General features: G+C 48.1%; 4 protein-coding genes across 6 annotated transcripts in view; 2 read left to right on the top strand and 2 right to left on the bottom strand.

The window, feature by feature from the left end:
• The first annotated feature begins 1050 nt into the window (after window positions 1-1050).
• On the top strand, window positions 1051-4004 carry LOC135369899 (pre-mRNA-splicing factor SPF27-like). Its single transcript, XM_064603483.1, has 6 exons — window positions 1051-1157; window positions 1388-1480; window positions 1572-1642; window positions 2255-2467; window positions 2544-2624; window positions 3607-4004. Exons 1-6 carry the CDS (start codon window positions 1083-1085, stop codon window positions 3932-3934), a joined length of 861 nt encoding a protein of 286 aa, XP_064459553.1. The 5' UTR covers window positions 1051-1082; the 3' UTR covers window positions 3935-4004.
• Window positions 4005-4689: 685 nt separating this feature from the next.
• Window positions 4690-6199, bottom strand: LOC135369910 (cytoplasmic tRNA 2-thiolation protein 2-like). Its single transcript, XM_064603503.1, has one exon. It carries the CDS (start codon window positions 6134-6136, stop codon window positions 4946-4948), a length of 1191 nt encoding a protein of 396 aa, XP_064459573.1. The 5' UTR covers window positions 6137-6199; the 3' UTR covers window positions 4690-4945.
• On the top strand, window positions 5310-8866 carry LOC135369905 (methionine synthase reductase-like). The gene has a single exon (XM_064603497.1). The coding sequence runs from the start codon at window positions 6512-6514 to the stop codon at window positions 8237-8239; it is 1728 nt and encodes a 575-aa protein (XP_064459567.1). The 5' UTR covers window positions 5310-6511; the 3' UTR covers window positions 8240-8866.
• The window catches only part of LOC135369906 (uncharacterized), an 8465-nt gene continuing 6158 nt past the window's right edge, over window positions 8694-11000 (bottom strand). For all 3 annotated transcript variants that reach the window (XM_064603499.1, XM_064603500.1, XM_064603498.1), the window contains one exon: window positions 8694-10639. In XM_064603499.1, coding sequence (XP_064459569.1) covers window positions 9168-10639 — 1472 coding nt within the window. In that variant the 3' untranslated portion in view covers window positions 8694-9167. The remainder of the gene's footprint in view (window positions 10640-11000) is intronic.

The raw sequence follows: 11000 nt of genomic DNA, 5'->3' as shown, positions 1-11000 counted from the left end.
CCAAGAGCGTCCCAGTATCGTTCCAGTTGCCACACAACGGTCCCCGTTTAATCCTTCGCACTTTTTTGCGGCAGGCCTTGCCGTGTTCGTAATACTGCTGTTCTACATATTTCTCGAGAGGATGAAGCCGCTTCATTCTACGAGCGCTGGTGAAATGATGATCCGTGACCCTGCCCGTAATGCCAACCCCCATTCTACGGTGACCACTTCGATGGCCCAGTCGCGACATGGCGGTACTGCTGTTCGTATAAGTGCTGGAGTAAGTGTAGGCAGCAGCAAACTAGTGAGTGATGAACCATCATCGTCTATGGAGAATGGTGACAATATGGAGACAGATGCTGAACGGTTTTCTACCAACCTTACTTCACCGTCTACACCAGTCGTTACGGAGCACGAAGAAGACAGTTTATTGATCAATTGATACTATGATTTCTACGATGTTTTCGGCCTTTAGTCACCGTGTTGAGGTTGAAAGGTGCCTCATTTGACGCAAAGATATGCATAAAGTAATTTCAACTCTTGTTAGTGTGAATAGTGTTTAGTTTGGGTAAGGTAGACCGTGGACACCACCTAGTCCCCCCGACTGACTAAAGGGTTCTTTATCCTGATGAAAGGTAAACGAAGTGACAAACACGCAACAAAGTGGACAATACTTTCTTCGTTTGTTTCCTTAAGACTCACGGATGGGCTGTTACCCCTGCAACTCCAAAGGGCACCTGTGGAAATTGCCCTCTTTGCACACAGGTCGTCATATTTTACTCGGAAGCAATCATAATTATCTGAATCTTATCCGCCACTCCCGCCAGATCCGTTGCATGTCCGTGGTTTCAAATGGCGTCCATTTTCTTGTCTGGTGTCTGTTGGCTGAACCGATGAACCCTTTGCCGCCCCGCATGAAAAATATCATGGGCATGAGCAGGTCTACCCTAGTGCCCCAACTTTATCGCAACATCCCCCGTACCGTGTGTTTATGCAACGTTGCATTATGAATATCACAATTTCGCATCTTCTTCTTTCTTCACCCAAGCAGCAACACTGTGCAGCAGGCGCCAGCAGCGCCACCGCCACCCACCAAAACAAAAATGGCGGGCGAAGTCATCGTCGACGCTCTTCCCTACATTGATCAAGGATATGATGAACCAGGAATTCGAGAAGCTGTGAGTGTCCTAGCTGATAAACGTAACCCGCAGACCACAGATTTTCCCAACATAATTACGAGATTTTGATTCCTGTTCATGGAGATGCCATCATAGTTCATGATGAGATGACGCAGAATTTTCTAGACTTTCTAGTAATTTGAAGATGATGGAAAACGACTGTTGTGAATCTTGAGCATAAAAAGGGACTTTCAGCTCTTTTAGTAATTTGGTTTGTGTCTTCTTCCCAGGTCATGGCAATGGTGGAAGAAGAAACACGGCGATATCGACCAACAAAGAATTACTTAGAACACTTGCCGCAGCTGTCTTTTCATCAATTCGAGGTACGCCCTGCAGTTAAAAATCCGTACCGCGTCGGTTGTTTCCTTGGAAAGTAACGGTTCTGTGTCACTTTACTCGCCACTTGTTTTACAGACGGAGATATTGAAGACCGAATATGAACGCCTTCAAGCAAGACAACCTATGGAAATGATGAGCATGAAAAGGTGAAATACAAAAAAGTTTGCAAGTGACGACCAATGTACCGACTTCCCGACCATACTTTCGTCAGTGGAGTTACAAGCACTGTTTCTCTGAACAAGATGACGTTCATAACAGGCAGCACACTGTAATACGTCGTCTGCTAGCTCCACACCTCGTCATCTGCTTCCAAAATTGCAACTCCAATTGTAACGAGACCTAGTTTCTGAAACTGTCTCATCCAAACGTTGCAAATGGATGTTTTTTAAGTCATAAACGGGGTTTCTTGTCTTTGGCAATTATATTTTTCGAGGCAGTGCGAAGATGGGCGACAAAGAGAAAGCATCCTGTCACCTCACCACATTATAACCCAATTCAAGCTTGCATCACCGTAAGTTAGCTTTGCGCACATTTTTTGTCGCGTTTCCGGAGGTTTCAAAAATTATAGTTGCAGAAAGCAAGAAACCCTAGTCATAAAGCATACTTAGAAGGGTAAGATTAGCCGTAATAAACTTTTTTTTTATCTCGTACGTTCTGCTGCAATGGATGCTGCATTTTATGTGTCTGCTGTGTACACACTTCTTGTTTCTTGCAAAGCTTTCTTTACATGTTTCACATTGGGATTGCTCGCATTGCAGGTATGAATTACCGCAGCCTCCAGCCGGCAAGACGACGGACGTAGCCTCGTGGAACGAATGCGTCGACAACTCGTACGCTCAACTTGAACATCAATCAACGCGGATCGCCAACCTAGAGCTCATGTCTAAATACGGCTGTGAAGCCTGGAAACACTACAATGCCGCCTTGGTGCAGATGTTGCACCAGATGCAAAAGCAGCTCCAAGATTTACGGTACGAGAAAAATAGCTAATTGTGACTCTCCGCCGCGGTTCGCTGATCGCGTTGCTGGTCGTGTGACTGTCCGCAGGAAACAAATTCAGGAGGTGAACTGGCGGAGGAAAACTTCCCAAACTGAAGGCGGGGAGAAGCTGAAGAATCTCGAAGCAAAGTAAGTAAACGGGAGAGAGGTCGTTCGTTGTTATGAACGCAAGAGGCTAAGTAGTTCACGTGTGTTGCACATGTTATTGAAGTCTTGTACCCACTTGTGTTCTTTTTCCGTGGAGAGTGCTTGTGTGTTTTATGCTCTACGTTTGCGTGTTTTATGCTATGTTTAGGGTTGCCACCAGGCCGGTATTATACCGGCGCGGCCGGTTATTTGCTCGCTCTGCCGGTAGGAAGGTGATACCGGCAGCCTTTTGCCAGTATTTGTCGCTCAAGACCTTTCATATGGGCTTTTGCGGGGTTTTCCTTTCAACATTCCACTACAGCTCGAAGAAATCTGGAGCATAGACCCAACTCCGCGGTCACCAGTTCTTTCCTTAGTTATTCATTATTAGTATTATTATTATTATTATTACACACAGGAACATAAGTTTCCTCGTATTATCTTGAGCTCTCTCTCTCTCGTTTTCTGTGTGTTCTCTTCCACCCCTCACCCACTTCCCTTTCCCACGAGCATTTCCTCCTTTCCCTCTATTCCACCACCTCTCCCTCAGCCGATATTTTTCGCCACGAAAGGTGGCAACTCTAGCTATATTTGCCAATATCGCGAAGTGATGTCGATGCAAAGTATTTGATCCCCGAGTGATAATACACAGGGAAGCGTAATTTCCTTTTTTCCGTTACCGAAATATTTCTGTTTGTGATACGAGCCTCTCGGTTATGTTTCTGTCACCGTTTCTGGTAATGGAACAGCTCTTAGAACAGAACAGAGCTGAGGGTTGACAGCTCTCTCGGCGTCACCTTTTTATTGTGCACGAGGCATTTTAGGAACCTCAACGCGCACGTAATTTTTTCTCCCGTCCTTTTACACGGTAACCTAAGGTAGCGTGCAGTATATGGGAGACGCTTGAGGTAACGGGGCTTGACACAGAATAACGATATGACTTAACTTTTTTTTTTTTTTTTTTCGATCTCTACGAAACGCGCAGCTGGGTCGGATTGGTGAGTAAAAACTACGAGATTGAACGAGCCTGCGTGGAGCTAGAGAAAGAGATAGCATCGCTGGAGGCGGAATACGACCAGACGAAAAAGGCGCAGCTAGAGGCGCCTCAGGAAACGCCAGGGGAAGAAGAACAGGAATCTGAAGTAGTAGTAGTACAAGAACCCCAAATGCAAGAGGAGGATGTTGTGGAACAAATGGAACAAGGGGAGCAACAGGACGAAGAGGAGAGCACAACTCCTCCAGAACGGGAGGAAGAGGAGAGAATAGATCCTGCAGAGGAGCAAGATGAGATGCCACAAGCATCGGAGTCATAGGAATCACTTGCATTTTCACGTTCTGGCATGGTCATCATCTGTAATAAAGTCCACGATGGTTAACACACAATGTCCGTGACCGGTTTTGAATTTCACAGAGCACATGCAGTGATGCTCGGAGCTTTATTCATTTATTTGTTTTTGCATTGCGTGCTGCATAGTCATTTTTTAAGTCTGAGCTGTCTGCAACTTGAAATATGGTAAAGATGCAGGATGTCGTTGTAACGTTGTGACATGTACCATAACATATTTTATTTTGATTGTCATGATCACCATGAAGGACAACACATTGTGCCTGCTGTGCAGGAGGAGTATCCCTGGCCAGAGTGGGCTTTGAATTACCTTTTTCTCCTGAGCTTTGATGTGATGAATCCTCAGCAGAATTCACTCATTAGCATGCTCATTTTGATGAACGAGCTGCACATGTTTGAACTTGAGTGGCATACACACACTGTGAGCCCCCAAGTAACCATGTCTGCGCCCCTTTGAGCAAACAAGCGCAAGTCAGCATGCAAGCACGAATGAGCGTGGTTGAGGATCGGACTTGATCCCTGAGTGGGCACTGTTCACGGTCTTGGCGGAATTACAGAACTCTGAGAAAGGGTGAGTGCTGCTCACTTCACGCTCACTATGTCTCATCATCAACTCTCATCATCTCAACATCATCTTCTCTCTTCACACTTTTGCTAATGTAAATGAAAGAGGAAACGTGTGAGAGGTCATCAATTCTTTAGCAGGTTTACAGGAACAAAAACTGCATTTTGAAAATTTCTTTAATCACCCCATGTAATCTGACACATATTTTCATTCCTTTTTTTTTTTTTTTTTTTGGTAAGATCATGGTTCTTTACAAATGTACACTCTGTTTTGATAGCAGCCTCCTTGTAAGCATGTACGTAAAATGTAACCACCTGCACAGAGTTTTACGAGGTCATCAACCTAAAATCTGATCAGTCAACAACTGTTCCAAGACATATACTATCCCATTGTCGGACATTAAAACTGCTGGTATCACGTGGTATTCTGATCGTCCACAGCCTTCACGTTGCTCATCGGCAGACCACACGAGCCAACTTTCTCGGACAGGTTTCGGCAGGCATAACACATTGTGTCATACGTGCCTTCACTTGCTGTATCGCCCGTGGTCAGCCTCGAAAGCTTGCGGGTGAGGTCGAGAGCATTCACAGCCGAAGCAGCAGGAGGGTTCACGCAGTCCAACTTCGAACCGCAGACCTTGCATGTCTTATCACTGCATTCCTTAGCAGCTAACTTGTCCCCAGTCCGCCAGATTGTTGATACGGTGGACGGGAAATCTACCTGGAGGCCGTTCACAAAGTTCTCGGTTAACCTGGCAACACTGGCACGGGGGTCGCAACCAGTACTCGGCGTTTTCTGCACACGATGTCTCACTCCAGTGTGGAAGTTAAAAAGGGCGACTTCCTTGCTCGAAAACTCGCGCATTGGTCGCAAGATCATCACCGATTCATCCCTGGAGTCCAGGAACGCAGATTCGTCGGGAATCTGCGCTCCACGACCAAGCGCCAAGTTCGACAGTAACCTCGCAGCGAGCACAGTTTGCGTCTCACCGGTGAAGACCTTCTTGAAACCGTTGTCTCGCGCCACTCGTACTATAAGCTGACGTAATGTCAGCCTGTAAAACTCTTCGCGGTCCGTCAGGGTAGAAAAGCTGTTGTAGGTTGTAGTGAAAGTGTGGCGGAGTTCGTCGTTGTTATACTTTGAGTCGAAACAGAGTGGACCCTCGGCGTATACTAGTTCCAGAGGTACTGTGTAGTACCGCCGGCCAGTATCTTTCATGAGGCTGATGACGTCCGCGTGGTCAGCACTGTCGCCAAGCACGACTGAGTCATCGATGTACAAGAGGCTAGGGTGGATCGGTAAGCTCTTGAGGGGTTCGTCTGATATACCGTCGAGCACAAGTTCCACCATAGCAGACGACGCCGGACCGCCGGAGAAGCATACGAGAACTATATCACCGTGTTTTATCAGCCTGGATTTTCCCAAAGTAGATCGGAACTTGTGGGTGCAGTTCTTCCAGAAGCATCCGCTGCAGTATGGATCGTGCTTTCGCAGGACAAATTTAGCTTTTCTATCGCATGTTTTGCACACGGACAAACTTGAGGAAATCGGATCTGGTATACATGTCGCAACGGTATCATCGCAGTCGCACGAATTTGAACACATAGTCAATAATACGAACCGAGCGTGTGAGACGCAACAAAAATTACGTCTTGGCTTGGCTTGGCTTGAAGTTGGTTCGTGTAGGATACCTTTGCGGTTATCGATATTGCATGTACGTAATTTGATTGTTTTGTTGACAAGTACAATAGCAATAATAGCAGTAAGAACTAGGTATTTTGCTTTTAAGTTGACAGTTTGCAAACGTTCACCGCTAGAGGTTCCGAAGTGACTCATCATGCAATGGCGGCGCCCATTCGACTCACTTGCCCATGTGTTAATGATGCGTGAAGTGAGTAATACCGTGAGTAATCGTGGTCGACAAGCATTCACGTGGCTGTTAGCTCCAATTATGGACCCCACAGTTATCTGCTGCTGTTTATGAGCTGTAGAGGTACTTCAACTCTTCTAGACAGTGGTACAACGTTGTCTCCGTCAAGTTTCGTTTTCAAAAGAGCGTGCTGCCTGCAGCCAAAATTAAGGAGCCCCGCGGCGAACTTACCGGACTTTGCACGCGATCTGCTCATCATGTGGAACGATGTCTTTGCTCGCACTTCGGACAGAATTAGGAAGCTGTTCGAACCCCACTGCAATTCATCTGCTTTTCAGTGCACGCTAGACGACACTGTCGATATCCAGTACCCTGCTCTTCCACCATCCTCCCTGCGGCTGAAGTTTTGCGAGGATGTCTCGCCAAGTGACTGCGATCGACCGTGGCAGAATGGCCAGCCACTTCCATTCGCTGCGTCTGGCGTATTTGAAGCCGAACTCACTTCTGCCAGGCGTCTCACGAACTCTAAAGCTGTCAAGGATACGTGGGAACTGGAGTTCTGCAGCGTTCCCAGCAAAAAGTCTGATGCTCAATCCGTACCTGCTCCTATAAGTTACATGCCTGGGGATGCCTTTGGCTTCCTGTGTCCAAATTCTGAAAAGGAAGTTGATGAACTTCTCGAACATGTTGAGTGCGGAAAAGAAAGGAAACGCACGCCCTGCATCGTAAATTTCTTAAAGCCAGAAAAGGCCGCTAAGCAGTTCGGTCACTTGCCATCCGGGCAGACGACGCTCGCAGATCTGTTCGGGACTTGCTGCGACATACGAGGCGTGCTAAAGAAAGTTTTCTTGAGAGTCCTCGCGGAACACACACAAAATGAAGACGAAAAGAGACTACTTTTGTTTCTGAGTAGTCGTCAGGGAGCCCAGGTCTACACCCAGGTAGTTTTGGCGCAGAAAATGACAATTGTAGACCTGCTGACGATATTTCTCAGCTGTAACCCGCCAGAAGAACTGGTGCTGGAACATCTTCAGAGGCTGCAGCCAAGATTCTACTCTGCATCGTCTTGGTCCCAGGAAAGTGCCGGAAAGGGCGTTCTTCGGATCATCTACAAGCGAGTGGTTTTTCCGGAGCAGCCGTGCAGGAGTGCAACGCGGGAAGGGCTGTGCACAAGTTGGTTAACGAAGCTCGCTGTTGATTGGATCGAAAGAAATCAAAAAGGGGTAGATGAAAGACTGGAACGCCTCTCATTGGACGACAAGAAGTGCACCGTGCAGGTTTACTTGCGGAAAAACATAAGCTTTCAGTTCCCAAGAGAACTGGACGCCAAGTTGGTGATGGTTGGACCTGGTTCAGGACTGGCCCCGTTCCTGTGTTACCTGCAGTGGAAAGAACACGAGCTGAACGAAAGGTCGTCAGACGACCCAAGCCTCGTTACGAAAATCGCTGAGTCGTGGCTCTTTTTTGGTTGCAGGTACCGAGATCTCGACTTCCTTTATAGGGAGGAGCTCGACCGGCTCCTGAAAAAAGGAGTTCTCTCGAGACTTTTTGTCGCATTCTCGAGAGACGCTCGAAACGGTGAAGAGTCAGATAGCGCGAGGCCAAAATACGTGCAAGATTCTTTGAGGCAGCACAAAGAAGATGTGTCGGAGCTGATCGTAAAAGGAGGCGCTCGTGTGTTCGTTTGTGGAGATGCAAAGAACATGGCCAACGAAGTGCGAACTGCATTCTGTGAAGCGCTCCGTAACAGCGGCACCTTGGGGAGTGCAGAGGAAGCTGAGAGCTACGTTAAAACGATGCAGAAAGAGGGGCGGTATATGCAAGATGTTTGGGCGTGACCTTGTGCGTCAAATGTTTTTGTTACTCTCTGGCTTCCTGTTCTCACATAAGTTTGTTGTTGGTCTTTACGTTTGATGGTTATGTTTTTACGCACATTTTAGTTTTCTGTGTAACAGGTATTGTTGAGGACAAGTTCTTTGTAATGGGTTCAGTTTTAGTCATGACAGTGCTAAGCACCTTAAACATTTTTGGCTCTTTTTCATCTGTTGCCGCAGCTGCTGGCAATTCCGGTACAGTTATGGTAGAAATGGCAAAGTCCTGAAAGGGTGCATTAGAGAAAAATGTAGGATAAATGCGGTTTTAATAGAACGACCTGGCAGTGAAAATACTTTTGTCTTCGTATTGCAAAATAAGTGCACTGAAAGTTATTCTTTCGAAGAAGACTTTCGAGAGCCTTCACAGTGGTCATTCTTCTTGGAAGCAACATCACCAACTTCATCAAAGTTCGAAAAATGAGTCCCTAAAAGTGTTATTTATTGTACACAACAATTCGTTAGGAGCAATTAACGGTTAAAATATTTAATATATAGTGTCTAAAAATTCAACATTGAACTGCACCACACTTTTAGTGAGGCTGTATGCAGTATTTCGGTAACAAAACAGCAAAAATAAATGTGCATCATCATAACACACAGCTCCTTGAAACATTAACTAGTATGCCTCATTGTGATTGGTTATTAAATAAAAGGGAACAACGAAGGCTTAAAGCTTATAAAAGTACGATAATAATCATACCGCAATTGGAACTCAACTGCATAAAACATTACGTCAACTGTACAGCAATCAGTTTCCACATTATTCCGTTCGCATCACCACTTGAAGTCTCTGCTCGCTAACGTAACCTGTAAGACGTCCTTACAATGTCCTCGAGATGTCCTTTGCAATGTTCACTCTGTCTAAATCACACTACCAGCTTTCCACGAAGCGTCAGAAACCTTTGACATTAGAGCCTCGATCCACACTCACTGCACCATACTCTTGCTTGACGTTGTCCCTGAGCGGAGAGTGATCGGCAGCGGAGTCGTCGCACACTCGCTTGTCACACCTCGCCGTAATCTCGCTGACGTCAACGTTTGTGATGATCACGGCCGCCACGATGAATCCACCCCCCACGAGAGACCACGGTGTCGGAGCTACCATCTGCACGATAGCTTGAAGCGCAAAGGAGAAAATGACGCCGGACGTCATGGCTATCGCGACTCGTCCGGCATGGGTCAGCGAGCAGGCCACGGCTGGAAGGTACGAAGAGAGCAGGCAGGTCGCTCCAGCCAGGGCAATGTACAGGACGTCGGAAAGGACATCCCAGGTTCCCAATTGTCCGAGGATGAGGGCAATGGGCAGGCACATGATGGTGGTCGTCAACGAAGCCCAAAATGCGATCACCAAGGGCGAGATGTCACACAGCCGACGTAGCCACACAAGCACGACGGCATTCGCGATGGACGACAGCAGCGTCAGGCTGATTCCAGTTGCAGAAGTCATCGAGGACTTGGCGGCTAAGCTGGCAAGGAGGGGAGATAGCTTTGAAGTTTGCACGAGAGAGATATTTGTGTTTCGAACGGCAGTATCGTTGGTACTTGGTGGCAGTTTGGTAGTTTGAGGCAAAGGGTGCGAGGTAACATTACTGTGGGTCTGCGGGGCAGAAGTGACGTTGCCTTGGGGTTGCGGGGTAGTAGAGGTGTTTGTACGAGGTGCTGTCACGGTGCTCCGACCCGTAGTCGTGGAGAGGGGCTTGCTCGTGGCATTCTTTGTCGTGAGACTCGATGGGGTGGTGGTCACAGGGAGCGTGGTTAGCTGGGACGGCGAAGCAGGAGGACTCGTTACCCGTGTGGTAAGGGGCAGCGTGGAGAGGGTCACGGGCAGGGTAGTGAGCCGGGAAGTAAGGATGGGTGCGGGTGTAGAAATGAAAGGAGTGGGCGGCTCTAGGGGCGTGAACTGCTGAATGAGTAGGCTCGGCAGGAAGACTATGGTGACACCAGCTAGCACTATTGCTCCTCCCACGGTCTCTCGCGAACCGCAGGGCTCGCGCAGGAAGAGGCAGCTGAGTAGCGCAGCAAATAGCGGAGTGGTGTTGAGGAGGAGGGAGAACTCGGCGAGGGGTAATTTGACGCTGCCCAACGTGAACGTCAGGAACTTGAAGGCGAAGATCACGGAAACTCCGGCTAGTTCCAGGCGTCCGCTCTTGGGAACCAGCTGCGGCCGGAAGTAGAGGAGGAAGGGGAGGAGGTAGAAGACGGCGAAGGTGCTCCGAACGCCGCTCACGGTCAAGGCGGGGACGTGCACCACGAGGCTGACGAAGAGGCCGCCGAGAGTGAGGCAGAGGCCGGCGCCAACCGCGGTTAGAACACCGATGACCTCACGGGCTACCGGAGGATTCGGGGAAGAGGAGGAGAGCTTGCCTGCAAAAAAAAGAGAGAGAGGGGAACATTGAGTGAGGGAGGATGAGGGGCAATAGACCACAACGGTTGCGCACTTGGCGTAGCCAGAGGGGTGGGGGTTTGGGGGTTCAAAGCCCCTCCCGAAACCGTACCTTTGGTAGTGCATTTGGGAGAGGGAAACGAGGGCGAAATCCTCCTCCCCATGTAACGTTCCCACCGAACCCCTCCCAAAATACTTTTCTGGCTACGCTACTATAGCTGTGCATACCGGGTATTGTACACTTCAATGGCACGGTAAAACATAATCCCATATACCAAGCAGCACAACATCTTGGCCTAATATTGGACCGATATTGGTCCAATATTGGACCAGTATTAGACC

The sequence above is a fragment of the Ornithodoros turicata genome, chromosome 10, assembly GCF_037126465.1.
Source record: "Ornithodoros turicata isolate Travis chromosome 10, ASM3712646v1, whole genome shotgun sequence".
NCBI lineage: Eukaryota > Metazoa > Arthropoda > Arachnida > Ixodida > Argasidae > Ornithodoros > Ornithodoros turicata.
The sequence above is the reverse complement of the archived record's forward strand: the minus strand, read 5'-3'. Positions and strand labels throughout refer to the sequence as shown.

Bases quoted from the DNA above. Each gene is read 5' to 3' on its own strand.
- LOC135369910 (XM_064603503.1), bottom strand. From the start codon at position 6,136: ATGTGTTCAAATTCGTGCGACTGCGATGATACCGTTGCGACATGTATA.
- LOC135369905 (XM_064603497.1), top strand. From the start codon at position 6,512: ATGAGCTGTAGAGGTACTTCAACTCTTCTAGACAGTGGTACAACGTTG.
- LOC135369899 (XM_064603483.1), top strand. From the start codon at position 1,083: ATGGCGGGCGAAGTCATCGTCGACGCTCTTCCCTACATTGATCAAGGA. The intron at 1,158-1,387 runs GTGAGTGTCCTA...TCTTCTTCCCAG, and splicing joins AACCAGGAATTCGAGAAGCT to GTCATGGCAATGGTGGAAGA. The intron at 2,468-2,543 runs GTACGAGAAAAA...GACTGTCCGCAG, and splicing joins AAGCAGCTCCAAGATTTACG to GAAACAAATTCAGGAGGTGA.